The sequence below is a fragment of the Schistocerca gregaria genome, chromosome 4 (assembly GCF_023897955.1).
Source record: "Schistocerca gregaria isolate iqSchGreg1 chromosome 4, iqSchGreg1.2, whole genome shotgun sequence".
NCBI lineage: Eukaryota > Metazoa > Arthropoda > Insecta > Orthoptera > Acrididae > Schistocerca > Schistocerca gregaria.
In genome coordinates this window covers 301106111-301127403 of record NC_064923.1, presented here as the reverse complement: position 1 = coordinate 301127403, position 21293 = coordinate 301106111, and the positions used below count along the sequence as shown (strand labels likewise).

At 44.2% G+C, this 21293-nt stretch overlaps 1 protein-coding gene across 1 annotated transcript in view; it reads right to left on the bottom strand.

Annotated features, from left to right (window-relative positions):
• LOC126267693 (transmembrane channel-like protein) overlaps window positions 1-21293 on the bottom strand; it is a 269360-nt gene that overhangs the window by 117476 nt on the left and 130591 nt on the right. The window contains exons 8-10 of the mRNA XM_049972995.1: window positions 11206-11397; window positions 3562-3810; window positions 3394-3463 (exon numbers count right to left, since the gene is read on the bottom strand). Coding sequence (XP_049828952.1) covers window positions 3394-3463; window positions 3562-3810; window positions 11206-11397 — 511 coding nt within the window. The remainder of the gene's footprint in view (window positions 1-3393; window positions 3464-3561; window positions 3811-11205; window positions 11398-21293) is intronic.

Sequence of the window (21293 nt, the reverse complement as noted above, 5' to 3'; positions counted from 1 at the left end):
CTCGAGTGGCAGCCGTTGCAGTAGCCCATATTTCTTCCTGTCTCTTACATGTCAGGTCCTTTTTCATCGAATACAGCTATGTCCACGTCGACTTACCTAGTACCAGGAAGCCTACGGCACGTGATGTTTACCGCGTAATGATCAGAAATTATACCCGGAATGTTGTGGAAAGCCGATATCCTACGATCGCATGGCTCGTGGTTTGGCGTTCTGTGCACCAAATCCTCCTCGATACGAGCACTGGTGCGACATGGTATCTGGTCGTTAATGGAAATACATGACACAACTTCGCCTGCATGCCACAAAAATGACAGATTCGCCTCTGTGTCTTCGTTGTCACACGCCTGACGCGGACGAACATCGATTGGTGTGTGGATCTTCTGCAGAGGTGTGGCAGCTGATTCAGAAGATGCTTGCCTTTCTTCTACGTGCGGCTCCCCCTGCCATTACACCGAAATTTCTTCTGTTACCAGACATATTTCCCACGTACGGAGATCAACGCTGTGGTCTGGATAAAAGGCCTCTCTGTCTCTTATCTGTTTCATGAAGGAGACACGAATGTTCTTGATCTTTGAACGTTCCTGCAAGATCGCTTTACTTTTCTCGTGCACCATTCGCGGTACCGTCAGTACTATGCCAACTTTTTGGGTAGTGCCTTCTTCGATAACCCCTGCAGCTGGGGCGTCCCAGGTATGACAAGGTGATTTCAGCGAGATTGTGTAATACCAGGACTCGGTCCATTGTACGGCAAATGCAATATTCTTCGCGAAGACGTGCCTGGAAATTGCCTGACTGCCTTGGGATTCAGTGAGTGTCCTCCCATAAGTTGGCGGGACGCCGATGCCATTTTGTCTGTTTTGCCAGGAGGGCGTTTTCTTTCATTTCTATAATTCCCTTTTTATTTTATTTGTTATTGATGGTAATTGCACATCATTATTTTTCGCCTGGAGGGAGTCCTATGTGATCTCAACGACTATATATATAAAAAAAATCGTATGATACATGATCTTAAAAAAAACTGATATCAAAAAAGAATATTTTTCTTCATTTCAAGAAATATTTTTTATTTTATGCAGTAGGGCATCATTTATTTTAGAACACCAGAGATTTTTATTTGCTATGTCGTCATCTCAGACATTAAAAAGAAAAGTTGATAGAGCATTTACTGGTTGCTGCTAATTCCGTATAAAGTCCCGATGCAGCTGACGTCAATAGTACTTTCCCTTTCCTTTCCCTTCTGCCCCTCCATCTTCGGTTTAGATAATATCCTCGAGAATGTTTTGAAGAAAAGAAAAGTGTGGCAAAGTTTCCCGCACTTCGACTCACAAACGAAACTGACGCATGGACACCTGAATTGACTTGACTGAAATGCAAAACGCGGAAACATTGTCTAAAGTACAATATGCAGGAGTAGCTGTCCAGAGCGACCTTACATGGAATGACCACATAAAACCAGCAGCAGGAAACGCAGCTGCCGGACTTGATATTCGTACGAATAATCTTCACGAAATGCAACTAATCAACGAAGGAAGTTGTTTATAAGGCGCTTGCTCGACATACTCTGAATATTGTTCATCAGTGTGGGATCCTTACCAGGTGGGGCTGACAGAATGGACAGAGAAGATCCAACGAAAAGCAGCGCGTTTCGTCATGAGATCGTTTAGCCGGCGCTAGAGTGTTACCGAGATGTACAAAAAAATGTTCAAATATGCGTGAAATCTTAAGGGACTTAAATGCTAAGGTCATCAGTCCCCAAGCTTACACACTACTTAATCCAAATTTGACAAACACACACACACACACACACACACACACACACACACACACGCCCGAGGGAGGACACGAACCTCCGCCGGAACCAACCGCACAGTCCGTGACTGCAGCGCCTTGCCCGTTTTTTTTTTATCTCATTTTCTTGGCTTTCGTTCGTTGTATCTGCTCGGGGCGGACGTCGTAAGACACTCGTTTTAGTTCGTTGTTGATTGGTGAACTCAGTTTTTTTATTACAGAGGGCAGCTAACACTCTGACCGAACAAGCTGAGTTACCGTGCCGGCGACCGCTCGGCTAATCCCGCGCGGCGAGAGATGTTCAACAAACTCCATTACAGACGTTGCAAGAGAGGCGTTGTCCATCACGAAGAGGTTTACTGCTGAAATTTCGGGAGAATATTTTCCGGGATGAGTCGAACAACATATTACGTCCACCCACATAACGACCACGACGAGAAAATTCGAGAAATTATAACTAATCCAGAGGCTCGCCGACGATCATAGTAGTGTAAAGCAGTCGTTTCTGGCGGGGCGCCGCTGTGGCAATGCAGCTTTGGTGTCTTCCTCTGGTGGGAAAGTTGGCTGTTCACGTGCATTTAAGAGGCGCTACGAGCTCGGCAGTTGGCCAGTCTGTGAGTCTCGGCGAGTCTGGTCAGCCGGGTCAGTGTGGGGCAGTCAGTGTCTGTCTGTCGTCCGTAGTGTTAGCATGTGTGAAGCCGCCAGTCTGCTCGAGTTTGTTCAGGCAATGGTCATTGGCGGTCGGATCGAGCGGTTGGTAAGCCGCGCACTGGGACACAAGATGACTTGTCCGTCTTCAGCGTCGGCACATGTGAGGTCGCCACGTCAGTCCAGTGGGCCAAGCCGTATAGCGAGGGGTAGTGGCTTCGCGGCCGTCACGAGAGCGACAGGAGTTGTTAAAATTTTTAGTTTAAAGTAATCTGGTGTGTTGCAGGTTTGCACCAGTGTAGTCTTTCAGAGGTTGTTGTGAGCGGTCATGACTACGGCCGTGTTGAAAGGGAGCGGCAAGCTTCACAGCCTGTATCATTTCAGTGACACTCTCTCCCTTATTTCACGATAATACAAAACATGCTGCCCTTCCTTGAACTGTTTCGATGTAGTCCGTCAATCCTATCTGGTAAGGATCCTACACCGCACATCAGTATTCTAAAAGAGGTTGGACAAGTGTAGAGTAGGTAGTCTAATTGGTAGATCTGTTACATTTTCTAAGTGTCCTGCCAATAAAATACAGTCTTTGTTTAGCCTTGCCCACAACATCTTCTATGTGTTCCTTCCAAGTTAAGTTGTTCGTAATTGTAATTCCTACGTATTTAGTTGAATTTATGGCCTTTAGATCTGGATGGTTTATCATGTAACCGAAGTTTAACAGATTCCTTTTATCACTCCTGTAGATAACCTCACACTTTTCATTATTTATGGTCAATTCACGGTTCAGGAATGAGTCTCATTATCTCTTAAAAATACATGTAAATACGATCACCAGACAATTTCTTCTATCGGCCTGGCAAATAAATACCTTTCAATTACAGCTCATGGTGTACAAAAAGATGCTCTTGATCGAGCACGCACTAGATGCGGCAGGCAGCATGCAAGATTTTGACTCACCATATCTTTAATCTTGTCGAACAGCGCTATGATCAGCGTGTAGAGACTAAGCATGTTAAGCGCCATTATTCTGCAACAAAGTAAACAACGTTAGTGCGTCGTAAACGGACCACAGATGTTGAAGAAACAACACGAAGAACGCCGTGCTTTATTTCCTACTGTGCTCACCTCGCGAGCTGTATGCGCAGCTGCTTGCGCGGGTGGTAGCTCTCGAGTAGTCCCAGCACCTCGAACAGGATGGGGTAGACGTACTGGATGAGCGACATCACCACGGTGATCTCGTTCTGCCGCCACCAGCTGTCGCTGGGCGTTGTCTGGTTGGAGCGCTTCACAACTTCCACGACGGCGTAGGCGGAAGACGCCAGCAGCACCAGCACAGCCAGGTTCACCAGCGCCCGCAGGCAGAGCACCCGCCAACTGCACACAGTGGAGTTCCGCCTGAGTTTTGCATTGAATATCGGGCGGTTTACAACTCCTAGCGCGGATAGCGACATAGTTACACAACACAGGCCGAGCAACTCACCGCCTTCACTGTACAATGATGAGCCAGTACATTATGAAAACCTACCTAGTAGCTGGTATGTCTACCTTTGGCATGGACAACAGCGGCGACACGTCGTGGCATGATCGAAATGAGGCCTTGATAGGTCGCTGGACGAAGTTGGAACCACATCTGCACACAAATGGTTCATATGGCTCTAAGCACCATGGTACTTAACATCTGAGGTCATCAGTTCCCTGGACTTAGAACTACTTAAACCTAACTAACCTAAGGATATCACTCACATCCATGTCCCAGGCAGGATTCGAAACTGCGACCGTAGTAGCAGCGCGTTTCCGGACTGCACACACAAGTCACTTAATTCCCTTAAATTCCAGGGAGGGGGCGATAAACTCCAACGCCACATTCAATAAAAAAAATGGTTCTGAGCACTATGGGACGTGTTCGACTGAGTTAAGATCTGTACTTAAACCTATCTAACCTAAGGACATTACACACATCCATGCCCCAGGCAGGATTCGAACCTGCGAGGTCAGCACATGTTGGAACTCGCCACTGTGTTCCTCGAAACACTCCATCACACACCTGGCCTTGTGACATAGCGCATTATCTTGCAGAAAAATGCCACTGCCGTCGGGAAACATAATCTTCACGAACGGGTGTACGTGCCTGCAACTAGCGCACGATACTCTTTGGCCGTCATGATGCCTTGCATCAGCTCTCCTGGACCCATGGATGCCCAAGTGAATGTTTCCAGGACATAATGGAGCCGCCGCTAGCTTGGTTGCTTCCTGCTGCACAGGTGCCAAGGAGCTGTTCCTTTGGAAGACTACGATTTCGCGCCCATGAAAGAGGTATCAAGATTCATCAGACCATGCAACGCTCTGCCATTGCTCCAACGCTCATTGCCAATAGTCATGTACCCGTTTCAGTCGTACTTGCTGACGCCGTGGTGTTACCATCGGCACATCCATGTGTCGTCCGCTGCAGAGGCCATTCGTTAGGAGAGTTCGGTACACTGAGTGTTCAGCCACGCGTTTACACTGCTCAACATTAAAGTCTGATGCTAGTTCCGCCACATTTCCCCGCCGCCTGTCTTGTTTGACTAGTCTGTCCTGTCTGCGACGTCAGACATCTGTATAGCTCCCTACTTAGCACTCATATACAACCGCTCGCTCACCGATAGATCTGTACCTACAGATTGGAAAATTGTGCAGGTCGCACCAGTGTTCAAGAAGGGTAGTAGGAGTAATCCATTTAACTACAGACCTATATCATTGACGTCGGTTTGCAGTAGGGTTTTGGAGCATATACTGTATTCAAACATTATGAATCACCTCGAAGGGAACAATCTATTGACACGTAATCAGCATGGCTTCAGAAAACATCGCTCTTGTGCAACGCAGCTAGCTCTTTATTCGCACGAAGTAATGGCCGCTATCGACAGGGGATCTCAAGTTGATTCCGTATTTCTAGATTTCCGGAAAGCTTTTGACACCGTTCCTCACAAGCGACTTCTAATCAAGCTGCGGAGCTATGGGGTATCGTCTCAGTTGTGCGACTGGATTCGTGATTTCCTGTCAGGAAGGTCGCAGTTCGTAGTAATAGACGGCAAATCATCGAGTAAAACTGAAGTGATATCAGGTGTTCCCCAGGGAAGCGTCCTGGGACCTCTACTGTTCCTGATCTATATAAATGACCTGGGTGACAATCTGAGCAGTTCTCTTAGACTGTTCGCAGATGATGCTGTAATTCACCGTCTAGTAAAGTCATCCGAAGACCAGTATCAGCTGCAAAGCGATTTAGAAAAGATTGCTGTATGGTGTGTCAGGTGGCAGTTGACGCTAAATAACGAAAAGTGTGAGATGATCCACATGAGTTCCAAAAGAAATCCGTTGGAATTCGATTACTCGATAAATAGTACAATTCTCAAGGCTGTCAATTCAACTAAGTACCTGGGTCTTAAAATTACGAACAACTTCAGTTGGAAGGACCACATAGATAATATTGTCGGGAAGGCGAGCCAAAGGTTGCGTTTCATTGGCAGGACACTTAGAAGATGCAACAAGTCTACTAAAGAGACAGCTTACACTACACTCGTTCGTCCTCTGTTAGAATATTGCTGCGAGGTGTGGGATCCTTACCAGGTGGGATTGACGGAGGACATCGAAAGGGTGCAAAAAAGGGCAGCTCGTTTTGTATTATCGCGTTATAGGGGAGAGAGTGTGGCAGATATGATACACGAGTTGGGATGGAAGTTATTACAGCATTGACGTTTTTCGTCGCGGCGAGACCTTTTTACGAAATTTCAGTCATCAACTTTCTCTTCAGAATGCGAAAATATTTTGTTGAGCCCAACCTACATAGGTAGGAATGATCATCAAAATAAAATAAGAGAAATCAGAGCTCGAACAGAAAGGTTTAGGTGTTCGTTTTTCCCGCTCGCTGTTCGGGAGTGGAATAGTAGAGAGATAGTATAATTGTGGTTCGATGAACCCTCTGCCAAGCACTTAAATGTGAATTGCAGAGTAGTCATGTAGATGTAGATGTAGATGTAGATGTAGATGTAATGAGAGGTGGCAGTCCAACCCTACGACGTCTGGACCTTCGCTTCGCCTTGTGTTGAAGACAGTCACCACAGTCATGCAGTTTCCTAAATGCTCGTGCCGAGCCACCGGGCCATTACAGTCTGTCCTCTATCTAACTCAAAAAAGATCGCGCGCCTTCCCCATTCTACACAAGGACAGCTCCCTGATACTACATGCACCGTGCGTATGTTACCTAGAGGTCATACCTCGCCAGGTGACGCTGCTATCGCCTGCACTGGTTTATATCGACAGTAGGTAGGTGGGCATAATGTTCTGGAGGATCATTGTATACTACAGGGTTCAGCAGGAGGAACAGGAAATATTTTAGGAAGTGGTAGTGTGGACAGACTGCGTCCACCGCCGAATGCTTTCCTCAAGCCAGACGATGCCCCTTTTGTCAAAATGAAGAGGAAAGCACTGAACTGGCTTAAGGCTCACACTGTATATTTCATCCTGGCAAATAAAAAAAAAAGAGTGAATAGGAATTTTGGGTATTCCTCGAAACAAAGCACCATTAACTTCAACAGATGAAAAAGATGAAAAACTGTAAAGAAAAGTTTGCCGATTTTTTACTCATCGTCTTAAGGAAAAGCTTTAGTTTATAACAATATTAATGATAAATACCATTTATGTTAGAAAATATTTATGTAAGTAATACTGAATAGATAATTATTATGTAAGCTGTACTGGATAATAAATAGAACTGTATTAAAAATATGCTTAGCATCTCTGCCTTGGGTGCAGAAGGTCCCATGTTAGATTCACGGTACCTCCTCGAATTTTTACGAGGTAAGGAGGACTGGAACGGGGTTCACTCAGATTCATGAGGTCAAATGAGAATTTATTGAACATAGGAGCAGCGGAATCAGCAGTATTCGTCTACTGGCAGTAACGCTGGAGGTATTGGCAACATGCTGATGACACGGTACACGATCACAGATCTCTCCTTGTACTGCCTTGCTGGCAGCACTCGTCCACTTGGAGCAAGCATAAGGCCTCATCCGTGATCAGTGTTTACATTTACGTAGTACACTAGCTGCAGTACAACATTCCATATAACGTGTCCAATTTTTATTGGTTTTAGAGATACAGCTGTTAGTGTGTAGCCCACACAGATCCTCACAGAAAGAGTTAAGAAAAGCCAAATAATTTAGTTCAAAGCTGATTCGATTTCAGTGCACTACAAAATTCTCATGACAACACCAAGTGGAGTTCTTCTGAGGTTTGTCTTGGAGTTATTTTACGAGGGCAACACTATTCAAGAAATGTGATCCTAAAGCCGTTCCAGCTTTTGGGAAACTGATCAATCCCCTGTCAGCCGTGGCGATGTCAATAAGTGAGTAACTCTCGTAACTAGCATCGTTAGTCCGGCAAAAACCCACATACCTCTATGGAGACATATACCTGACAAAGCATCTATGTAAATGTGTGGTGTGTTGTGATAGACGATTCACTGGTCCCTTCTTGTTACCTCATCACCTTAGAGGGTCCTGCTACGTTGACATTCTCGAAGGAAACTAGCTTCCACAATTACTGCGAGAGGTTTCTTTGGCTACAAAGGTGGTGTACTCTTCCAGTGTGACAGACCCCCTCCACATTCTTTTCATCAGGTAACACACGCATCATCTAACATTCCCTGGAAGAGGAATAGAAGAAATGGTCATGTTTCTTGGCCACCAGGGTCCACGGGACTTACCTCTATACATTTTTGACTGTGGAGGTAGTTGAAAGGCAAGGTACTGATAATCTCGCTGTTGAGTGCCCGTAGATTGCAAACGCCCATGGTTGAAGAGCGAAGTCTTGAAAAAAAAAGTAAGTGCAAGGAACGAATTGATCGTTGAAACTATAAATAGTGGTGGCCTCGAAAAACAACGCCGAAACGCAATCAGGTGAGCTACACGTGTCGTTGTTAATAGGAATCGGTAGGGCTTTGAAACTGAAGGCGGAATTTATTAGAATGAGCTTTGAACTTAATTTACCTCTGCTCTAAACATTCATGGTGGTGTCTGATTGTTCTATATCGTGTCTCCCTACCACTTCCGCGCAACGACGCTCTGAGCGTGTTTTTTAGGGAATTGACTAGTTTGAACCTGGGACCTGTTGCTGGTAAGGAGACGCCAGACCACACATGACATGTAGAATTCAGAAGAGTTCAGTGAGACTAGCGGTGATATAACCAAATACTTAATGATCTCAGCGTCAGCTCCACTGCACTCCCTGTAAAAGAATCTTAATACTAACTAAATTTAGTAGAAGGGGTTCAAGGCTTTCCTATATTTAGTTAGCCGGTAAAATAACGTCGAAAAAGCAGTTACGTTTACCATTGGAAATTTTATTCTACTCACAAAGCATTGTTTATAAATTGCACTATTGATAAAAGGAAACGTTTCAATACAGGATGGTAAAAACCAACTGCGTTCAACAAAAATGTGAACGAATATTCCCTGAGTGGGTTTCCAAGTTTCACAAAAGAGAAATGGTCTACAGTGACCCTCAATTATCTTTAATTACTTATCTAACTTGTCGTAAATTACAGTGGCTGATGTGGCTTCTCAATAACTATATAAAAGAAAAATCATCGCGTTTCAGATCTGTTCTTTAAGCGGCAAATGTGAACACCATGTGTTTTAATTAACGATCGACACTAGTATTACGCAAAAAGGGGTGTAACAGATGAGACTTCTGCAGTTCTGAGTGAAGCCTTATGCGCTCAAAAATGCGGCATCGCGTGCGTTCATTACCTTGTCGGTGTTTAGGCAGCGGCGGGCAGCACAGCTCCGCTCACCTCGCCATCTCGGAACTAACTCTCCCCTAACTTCTCCTTACTACAATTTACCGAAGTTGGTTTAAAAAAACTATCTGGCTGTGTTTTCATCTGACCAATCAGGGTCTCAATGTTAACCTTAAGCTCCGCCTACAAAAAAATCTGTCTATCCAATGAGAAACGTTATACTTTTCGTGGTGGGGCAATGTTTTTAATGTTTGCAACGTAGCAGAGACGCGAAAAAGTCTCACGCTAAAACCTGCAGCTGGTGTGGCCCTTTTAGCGTTATCGTGAGATCTATACTGTTCTTCTGGAGGACTCTATCTTTTAACATGGGCTGGCGGGTGGTCCTAATGTAACAGACACGCGAAAAAGTCTCACTCTAAAACGTACGGGTGGTAGTCTTAGAGGTAGGCTGGCGACTTGGGTGTCCAGTTCCTCCCTTATCGTAGGGCTTTCTAGCTGAACACGGTTCTGCTCTCGGCTTCTGTTATCGTTTCTCCCCTCGGAACTGTGTCGGTCTCGCAGTGGGAAGGTACGACATGCATTTAGGCATTCTTGTGTTAGTCTGTGGTATTCCATTTGCTCACTCATTACTCGTATTACTTTGGTTAACTTAATGTCACGATTTATTCGGAACTATGTGACATACTACTGGATTTGCTTATCATGTCAGGGTTTTCATGGAAGGTGTTGGATTTGCCTGACACCTTACACTGCTTAACACCTTCTGTGAGTACATTTCTGTTCCATTACGACAATAGAATCTGTATACCATATACAAATTGAACATATGTTATATGGAATGTTTTATCTCAGTAGCTATATACTACCACGTCGTAAAATATTTATTATTTCTGGCTGTAATACACTATGTTCTTACAAACAAATGCGCTTTCATGTACAATAGACTTTTTATTTTCCTTCTGGGATATATCGTTCCAGAATTAAATAGGAAATTTTCCCCATCCCCTAGGTCTGACCAAGTTTTTCGTGTTGTTACCCTTTGTTTGTAAGGCGATTGGCGGCAAGGTGAATCCCCTCCCAAATGTTCTCTACTGGGAATTAGGAATGGGAAGAACCGACCAGTCAGAAACACTAGTGGTAATTTGGTTCTGAATAATCTTTATTTTTCGCTTCCTGTTTGCTTTCGGTAATAACAGGGCTTTTGATTTTTTTACTTATGACCGGGTAGAAAAGTAGGCATATCAATGTGCCATTGCAGTAGTGTTAAGATTTTTGTTTTTCAAACAAATGTCTTCTTTTTGAAAAATTAGTAATGTTTTTTCGTAAAATTTTCATTGTTTTGAAATACTGGGTGATTATAGAAAACGGGTAAGTGATCAGTCCCATTTTAATAACAATGCAGACAGCTGTAAACTAACAACAGCTGTTGTCATACGGCGTGTCCTGTTAGATGGTGGAAGTATACATGCACTGAGCAAGACTTGCTCCCACTCGATCTGTGCGGTAGTTTCTCACTGTCGCCTTCCATAATCGGTTGTGCTGCAGAATGCTGCCATCTCTAGCCTACAAGAATTTTACGACGTGCGGTAGCAACGAAGTACAGCGCTTTATGGGCTTTAATAGATTAAAAATGAGAGGAAGCATAAATTTGGATCATATAAGGAGAAAACATGCCAAATGTCCCTTGAAAGAGAAAAAAATTGATTGATATATGTATAATTTTTATTAACGTACCACAAACTTGGGATGATAACTGAACCCATAATTTTGCTGTTGCTTCGGGGTGAAAAATTAATACCATCCAAAAATGACATTGCAGCGGTGTCAATTTCGGACTTAGCTTAGTTTTCTAATACTAGTTATGTGAAGTAGATCTCGACAAAGTTTGATAAACATCTTACTGGTGATTCATGTGTGCAATAATGTCCATTTCCGTCGGTGAACGAGTATAAGGGAAGCGATTTTTGCGAGAGCGTGCCGTGGGTGCTTACTTGCGGGCGTCGCGACGCCGCTCGGCTTCCTCGAGCAGCGCCTCCTTGAAGCCCAGCACGATGGACGCCACGCGGTTGTGCGCCGTCTCCGCGTTGCCGATCATGTAGTCCCAGCCGGTGAACAGCTTCCACGTGAACACGCACTCGTCGTCCTTCTCCGACAGCTTGCTCATGCGGGAGTTCTCTGCCATCCTGCGAATATGGAGAAGCTCCTGTTGGCCAGAGGTTGTTGATGATTTTGCACACTAGGTGGTGAACCCTGAAATTTATTATAAATGATATGGCTTGAGCAGTGAAAATCGAAGAATGGGAGAGGAAACTGGAAGGATATTACGATAAGATCAGTTTGGTTTGAGGAGGAACAGCACTGTAGTTATTAATAGAGGACAGCTTGTGGAAAAATGACGTAACATATTTTGAATTCATAGTTTTGTGGGAGGCCTTTATTATATGGAATGGAAAAAAAGTTTTCTTTTTTGGGGGGGTGGGTGGGAGGGGGGGGGGGGGGGGAGCGAGGTGTCATATCAGCTAAAGGGAAAGAGCAATCCACTCTCTTTATACGATGCAGACTGCAGTAATCAGCAGTGACGGAATGGTACCGGAGGCCAAAATCAGAAAAGGTGTAAGGCGGGACTGTCACCACTGGTGTTCATTTATACAGCGCCTCCATAACTTCGACTATGATTTTAAAAAATCATAACTTGGAAACCATTAGAAGCATAGCATTGCGGTTTCTTGTATTCTGTAATGCCAGAATTTCTCTCGTAGAACATCAAGGCGACGTTCGAGTTCTGTCCGTTTAAGGGTCAGCTTTACAGTATCAACAATTGCAACTGCTTTACTCACTGATGCGCGGAGGTTAGAAATGTCATTGACTAGTGTTGTGTACACGCGGTCATTTGATGTAGCCTCAGAGAGAGAACTCTAGTGGTTTGGCACCGGGAGAGGGCGCGATCCATGCGATGGGAACATCACGATCCATTCAATCAGCACACCTCACACGTCCACACTTCGATGAGGGGTGCACTGTCATGCTGGAAGATGATGGGTGGCTAGTGCAATTTGATCTGTGGTAGCAAGAACTGTTCGAGCACGTCCAGAAAACATTTCCTGCTATGGTTTTCCCTGTGAAGATAAATAGTCCTATGCCCCTGTAATGCTTTAGGCCACAACAAACCTAAAGCTTAGGGCTATCACGGATGTGTTCACGGGTTTCGCGAGTCGCAGGTCCTAATCTGGTGGCGATTCACATGTCTAGAAATGTAGAACATCGCTTCACCTGAAAGCAGGCACTTTTCCAGGTAATCATAGTCAACATATACGAAGGCAAGACTGAAAAGGGTGAATGGATATCATAAAGGTGATCGGCGGTACCACTTACGTTGCACATCATAGAGAGTTGACCTTGCTTCGAGAATTCGCGTGATGCTGGAGATACTAACATCTGGCGGCTGGATTGAAATGGAGCTTGCATTCTTGTCAACACGTGCCTCAGACACGGAGGACATCCACTTCAAGGAAGCTCTTTGTTATTGGCTATCACTTACGTCTACGTCTGCTTGATTACTCTGCTATTCACAATAAAGTGCCTGGCGGAGGGTTCATGTCTCTGGCACTATCTCCCCTATTTGGCGATAGTACAAAGCGGGCTGCCCTACTTTGTACTTTTTCGACGTCATCTGTCAGTCCCACTTAATGCAGATCCCACACCGCACAGCAATACTCCGGAATAGGGCAGACAAGCATAGTGTAATCAGTCTCTTTAGTAGTCCTGTTGCACCTTCTAAGTGTTGTGCCAATGAATCGCAGTCTTTGATTTGCTCTACCTACAATATTGTCTATGTGATCGTTTTTAAGTAGTTGAATTTACAGCCTTCGGATTTGTGTGACTTATCGCGTAATCGAAATTTAGCTGATTTCTTTTATTACTCATGTGAATAACTTCACACTTTTCATTATTCTCACTATACATATATCCTATCTAAATCATTTTGCAATTCGTTTTGGTCATCTGATGACCTTAAAAGACGACGAATGACAGCATCATCTACTAAAAATCTAAGACGGCTACTCAGATTGTCTCCTGTGTAGTTAATATAGATCAGGAACAATAGAGAGCCTTTAAGACTTCCTCGGGGAACGCCGGTTATTACTCGGTGACTTTCTGTCTATTACTACGAATAGTGACTTTTCTGACAGGAAATCACGAATCCAGTCGCACAGCTAAGGTGATATTCCACAAGCACGCAGTCTGATTAAAAGACATTTGTGGGGAACGGTGTCAAAAACCTTCTGGAAGTCTAAAAATATGGAATCAATTTGACATCCTCTGTCGATAGCACTCATTACTTCACGAGTTTAAAGAGCTAGTTGTATTTCCCAAGAACGATATTTTCTGGATCCTTGCTGACTATGTGTCAATAAAAAGTTTTCTTCGCGATACTTCATAATGTTCGAACACAGTATATGTTCCAAAACCCTACTGCAAGTCGACGTTAGTGATTTGGGCGTGTAATTCAGTGGATTTCTCCTATTTCCCTTTTTGGGTATTGGTGTCACTTGAGCAATTTTCCAGTCTTTAGGAACGGATCTTTTCTGTGAGCGAGTGGTTGTATATAATTGCTAAATATGGAGCTATTTTATCAGCACACTCTGAGAGAAACAGGACTGGTATACAGTGTGGATCGGAGGCCTTGCCTTTATTAAGTGATTTAAGCTGCTTCGTTACACCGAGGATATCTGCTTCTATGTTTCTCATCTTGGCAGATGTTCTTGACTGTAATTCAGGAATATTCACTTCGTCTCCTTTGGTGAAGGACTTACGGAAAACCGTATTAAATAACTCTGCTTTAGGGGCACTGTCATCAGTGACTTCACCATTGTCGATAATTCAGCAGTAGTGTTTGGTTTCTTCATACCAGATGACACATCGTACCTTCTCCTGGTCTGTCGTCTTTTTGTTGCATTCCCCGTCAAATAATCAACAAAACAAAGGAAAAAACAAACTTTGAGACCTGATAAACGTTTCTGGCAAGCACGATTCTATGCCCGTAATAGTTACCCAACATACATACCGCATGGCGCATGTCCTGTACGCGTGAAAAAGTCTGTACTGATAGGTCAAAACATGGTGAGCACTGCCCACCGCCTCATGGCGGCGTTGCGGGCACTTGCCGCAGTAAAAAAAGGTTTGTAACCTGAGAAGATACGGACGGGGATCACCCTAGCTAAGATATGGGCTGCAAAAATGGCAATCCATTCATACAAGGGACTTTGACAAAGTGCGGATTACTATTACGTAGAGGCTGTGAAGAACTATCTTGAAAACGATGAAGTTGGTCGAATGTTCACCTGCTACTGTCGTGAGCATCTACGGAAAGAGGTAGAGGGGCAGTGAAACTATCACCAGGTGGTAAGTGGTCGGATGTCCACGATTCTTCACAGAACGTGGGGTTCGTAGGCTTGTCTGATCTGTCAGGTAGATGATCTGTGCCATCTCTTCTGAAAAAGCACAATGCTGGTGCACGGACAAATGTTTCGGAACACACCGTTTGTCGTACAATGTTGAACATGTAACTCCACAGCCCACCACCACTAAGTGTTCACGTGTTGACCCAACGACATCGTCAATAACGACTGCAAGGGGCACGGGACCATCGGGATTCGACCGTCGATCATTGGAAAAGTGTAGGAGATTCGGGTGAATCACATTTTTCTGCACTAAGTCTTTGGTCGAATCCAAGAACGCCGTCATCGAGATGAACGGCGGCTCGAAACGCGCAACGTGGCCCGGATGCAGGATGGTGGCAGCAGTATTGTGCTATGGGAGACATTCTCCTAGGCTCACATGGGACCAGTGGTAGTAATCGGAGACTCGTCAACAGCTGCGAACCACCTGCATCCCTTCATGCTTGATCTCTTCTTTCGGCAGTATAATTGTCCGTGACTCGGAGCCGGAAGCGCGTTATAGAGGTTTGAGGGGCATTGTAGAGAACTAACGTTGATGTCTCGGCGACCAAATTCGCCTCATGTAAATCCTATGGAACTCATCTGGATCGCTATCAGACGCCATCACCGCTTATGGAAATCAGCGTCTCCATTGTTTACGCGAATTGCGTGACCTGTGCGTAGACCTCTAATACCACATATCCCCACAAACCTATTAACAAACTGTTGGATCCTTGATACGCAGAATTAGTGATGTATTTCGTTCCAAAAACGGACAAACAAACTATTAAACAGGTGGTCATAATGTTTTGTCCCATCAATGTACGTTGGAATGACTAGACGATCAATCAACACCAGGAACATCAGAGATGAAAGTTTTGCTGGGTGGGACAGTTGAAATCGGTCGTGGCGTAACACGCGCTGTGTGATATCGATCATACAATAAAATTAGGTGAAATGGAAATTCTCACTGTGGAGAAGAGCTACCACGATCGCTTATTCAGGGAAGCTATAGCCACCCATAAACATGACAACAGCTGCAGCAGGAACGAAGAGAACGCCGATGACCTCGATGTTGAGCGCCTCACAAACCAACCAACCAAAACGAAGAAAGCCGCAATATGAACGGATCATGGATTACTGTGCTGCAGAGAATAGACTTTCCAGGCAGCAAGGGGAGCACTACAGCTTTAATGACTATCGAAAAACCCTCAGACGTTGGCCCAGTCGGTGCATATGATATCTGCAGCCGCGAGCTCGATTCCAGTCCGCCACCCACAATGGACGGTGAAGCCTTAACAATTCGTGCTGGCAAAACGTCAAAATAATCGTCAAACAAACGTCGGCCTAAGAACCAGAGACAGAAGTCAACAGGCAGTTAGTTCAAACCGCATATTGACGCTTTTGATCTGATAGGTTATGTGGATTATCTTGCCTTTAAATTCTAGATCGCTGATCGCTGTGAGCAGACAGTTTTCTGACTGTGGTTTTGTCATTCGCCAACAACGTGAATAAAATAAATGGCCTAGCTTATCACTGCACTGTTACTGCAACTTGGAGTGAAGACGCCAGGTCAATACATTTTATGGAACTGCGAGATCTTTTCCGGTACGATAAGATTCAGCTGTGACCACACACGAACTGCAGTCTCACTACAAATGACGTCAGTACCGTGGACATAGTGGCAACATTTCTAGGGCGACGATTTCTTATAAACTACCGTCGTAATGTGAAACGTGAACAGCGGAGAAACTGGGAAAGAAAGAAAGAAAGAAAGATAGCGAGTGGCAGTGGCAGACAGGACATAAGAAGTGGCCTCTCAACATGCGCTGCAACGGGGCTCGGTCCAAGGATAGGGGACAGTGAACCCAATGCCAGCTAGGGACGCGCTCTCCCGCTGATAACATTGCACCTTGGAACCACTCAGGTAAATTAGAGGCAACACCTGAGAGCAAGCCGAGGCCCAGGCAGACAACGTGTGCTCCTGCAGACCTCACTGCAGGACTCTATTTACTCTACTTGCAGCCGAATGCGAACACACATCCTCCCATCCTTTTAGGTCAGTGCAACTTACCGAAAAGGCATTCTACGTCTACGTCTATCTCATACTCCGCAAACCATTCAACGGTGTGTGGCTGTAGGTACTTCTGGTAGCTCTAACTGATCTCCACTTTCCTGTTCTATTGGCGAATGGGGCGTGAGAAGAAATACTGTCGGTAAGCCTCTGTATAAGCTCCATTTTTAGAGTTTTCTCGTCGTGTTAATTTCACGAGATTTATGTAGGGGAAGTAGTATGTTGCCCTACTCTTCCCGGAAACTGCTCTCTCTAAATTTAATTAGTAAATCTCTCCGTGATGCACAATGCCTCTTTTGTAACGTCTGTTAATGGAGTTTGTTGAGAATCTCCGCAACGCTATCGCTCCCGCTAAACGATCTCATGGTGAAACGCACCGCTCCTCGTTGGATCTTCTTTATATTCTGCATCAGTCCTACCTGGTAAGGATCCCATACTGGTGAACAAATCTCAACTAGCTGGTGAAAAAGCGCCTTATGATCCAATTCCTTCATGGATGAGTTATATTTCCTTTAGATTCTTCCTGTGAATCTCAGTCTGGCATTTGATTTTCCTACTATTTGTTGTATGTGGTCAGAATAGCTTTTCCTAGACATTTTATGGTAAAAACTGTTTTCAACAGTTTGTCATCAACAGCTTACTTGTTAAATACATAAAGCACACCAGTGGCAAGACGCAATCAATATCTTCACTGAGCGATAACAACGGTGAAGTCACTGATGACAGTGCCACTAAAGCAGAGTTATTAAACACGGTTTTCCGAAACTCCTTCAGCAAAGAAGACGAAGTAAATATTCCCGAATTCCAATTAAGAACAACTGCCAAGATAAGAAACATAGAAGTAGATATCCTCGGAGTAACGAAAAGCAGCTTAAATCACTTAATAAAGGCAAGGCCTCCGGTGCAGACTGTATACCAGTCACGTTCCTCTCAGAGAATGCTGATAAAATAGCTCCATATTTAGAAATTATATACAACTACTCGCTCACAGAAATATCCGTATCAAAAGACTGGAAAATTGCTCAAGTCACACCAATACCCAAAAAGGGAAGTAGGAGTAATCCGCTGAATTACAGGCTAATGTCGATTTGCAGTAGGTTTTTGGAACATATGCTGTGTTCGAGCGTTATGAAGTACCTCGAAGAAAACGATTTATTGACACACAGTCAGCACGGTTTCAGAAAATATCGTTCTTGTGAAACATATCTAGCTCTTTATACTCATGAAGTAATAAATGCTATCGACAGGGGATGTCAAATTGATTCCATATTTTTAGATTTCCAAAAGGCTTTCGACACCGTTCGTCACAAGCGTCTTCTAAGCAAACTGCGTGCCTACGGAATATCGCCTCAGTTGTGCGACTGGATTCGTCATTTCCTGTCAGAAAGCTCACGGTTCGTAGTAATAGACGGAAAGTCATCGAGTAAAACAGAAGTAATATCCAGCGTTCCCCAAGGAAGTATTAGAGGCCCACTGTTGTTCCTGATCTATATTAACGACATAGGAGACAATCTGAGTAGCCGTCTTAGATTGTTTGCAGATGATGCTGTCATTTAGTGTCTTGTAAAGTCATCAGATGATAAAAACGACTTGCAAAATGATTTAGATAAAATATCTGTATGGTGCGAAAAGTGGCAAGTGACCCTGAATAAGGAAATGTGTGCAGTTATTCACATGAGTACTATAAGAAATCAGCTACATTTCGATTACGCGATAAGTCATACAAATCTGAAGGCTGTAAATTCAACTAAATACTTAGGGATTACAATTACAAATAACCTTGACTGGATCGATAACATAGAAAATATTATGTTTAGAGCAAACCAAAGACTGCGATTTATTGGCAGAACACTTAGAAGGTGCTACAGGTCTACTAAAGAGACTGCTTACACCACGCCTGTCCGTCGTATTCTGGAGTATTGCTGTGCGGTGTGGGATACGCATCAGGTGGAATTGACGGATGACATCGAAAAAGTAAAAAGAAGGGCAGCTCGTTTTGTATTATCACGAAATAGGGGAGATAGTGCCACAGACATGATACGTGAATAGAGGTGGCAATCATTAAAACAAAGGCATTTTTCGTTGCGACGGGACCTTCTCAAGAAATTTCAATCACCAGTTTTCTCCTCCGATTGCGAAAACATTCTGTTGCCACCCACTTACATATGGAGAAATGATCATCACGATAAAATAAGATAAACCAGGGTTCGCACAGAAAAATTTAAGTCTTCGTTTTTTTCCGCGTGCAGTTCGAGAGTGGAACGGTAGAAAGATAGCTTGAAGGTGGTTCATTGAACACTCTGCCAGGCACTTTATTTTGAATAGCAGAGTAATCACGTAGATGTAAATACTTTTTCCAACAGTTTGTCATCAGTAGCTTACTTGAAAGTACTGAATTTCTTCTCCTATGCATGTACAATAGGTTACATTTATTTATGTTCAGGGTTAACTGACAGAGGCTGCATCATTCATAAATCCTCTGCAGGTCATTTTGCAAATTGACTCTGTCTTCTGGCTTTGCTTATTTCTTATAGACAAACGCATGGTTTGCGAACAGTCTTAAAGAACTTTCTACGCTTTCTACCGTATCGTTTATACACACTGTAAAGAGTAATTCTCCTGAATGAGATCTTCACTCTGCAGCGGAGTGTGCGCTGATATGAAACTTCCTGGCAGGTTAAAACTGTGTGCCGGACCGAGACTAGAACTCCGGACCTTTGCCTTTCGCGAGCAAGTGCTCTAACGCAATATCCTTTCTTTCAGGAGTGCTAGTTGTGCAAGGTTCGCAGGAGAGCTTCTGTTAAGTTTGGAAGGTAGGAGACGAAGTACTGGCAGAAGTAAAGCTGTGAGGAGGAGTCGTGAGTCGTGCTTAGGTAGCTGAGTTGGTAGAGCTCTAGCCCGCGAAAGGCAAAGATCCCGAGTTCGAGTCTCGCTCCGGCGCACAGTTTTAATCAGCCAGGAAGTTTCAGTAATGCCCCCGTCACGCTTTGTTGTGGTACTCCGGATATTACCTTTAAAACTGTTAATTTTGTTCCGTTAAGAGCGACTTGTTGGTTCTGTCTGCATGGAAGTCTTGCATCCAGTTGCAAATATTGTCCGAAACTCGGTACGTTCATTTTTTTCTCACTAAACGGCAGCAGGACGGTGTTAAATGCTTTTCTGAAGTCGACGAACACGGTGTCAACCAGAACGCTGTTGTCTACAGCGCCATGGATCTCATGGAGGAACAGATGAGGCTGAGTTTAGCAAGATCTCTGCGGAACCCATGTTGATTTTTATAGAGCAGATTTTTACTCTCCAAAACGCTATAACATGTGAGTACAGGACATGTTCCGTAATTCTGCGACAGACTGACTTCAACCACAGATTGACTTCAACCACAGATTGACTTCAACGGTACAGGCCTATAGCTATGTGTGTCCTTCTACGAATCTTCTTGAAAACGGGAAAGACCTGCGCTTTTTTTCCAGTCCCTAGGTGCCCTTCGTTGCTCCAGAGATCTACGATAAACTATTTCTATAAGCGGAGCAAGTTCTTTCGCATAATATTTGTAGAATCTTACAACTACCTTATCTGGTTCTCATCCTTTCCACAGCTAAGTGATTGTACTTGCTTTCTTCTCCGCGACCGGTTTTCTCAATATCTGCCATTTCGACGTTTGTGCGATGATTGAAACGAGGGGCTGTGTTACGATCTTTTCTCGGTGAAACACTTTCGGAAGGCCGAATTCAACATTTCAGCCTTCTCTGTGTTATTTTCCGTTTCGGTGTCAGGATGGTCACTGAGGGAATTGATAAAAGATGTCGAGCAGCCTACTGATTTTACGTAAGACCAAAACCTCTGAGGTTTTTACTCACATCATATGACAAAACATCGTTTTCAAAGTCATTGAACGCTCCTCTCTTTGTTCATTACCGCATCGTTCAGGTTTTTTTTTTGTCAGTTAGGTTTTGAATTCTTTGTGATAGAGGGTGCTGTAATAGTAACAAACGTGTAAGTCCGTGGTATCACGTAACATTCCGCCAGTGCTGACGGTATTTGCTTCGTGATACATTACCCGTGTTAAAATGGATCGTTTACCAAATGCGGAAACGGTCGGTATCGTGTTGGTGTATGGCTATTATGATCAAAATGCCCAACGTGTGTGTGCTATGAATGCTGCTCGGTATCCTGGACGACTTCATCCAAGTGTCCGGACCGTTCGCCGGATAGTTACGTTATTTAAGGAAACATGAAGTGTTCAGCCACATGTGAAACGTCAACCACGACCTGCAACAAATGATGATGCCCAAGTAGGTATTTTAGCTGCTGTCGCGGCTAATCCGCACATCAGTAGCAGACATACTGCGCGAGACTCGGGAATCTCAAAAACGTCGGTGTTGAGAATGCTACACCAACATCGATTGCACCCTTACCATATTTCTATGCACCAGGAATTGCATGGCGACGACTTTGAACGTCTTGTAAAGTTCTGCCACTGGGCACAAGAGAAATTACGGGACGATGACAGATATTTTGCACGCGTTTTATTTAGCGACGAAGCGTCATTCACCAACAGCGGTAACGT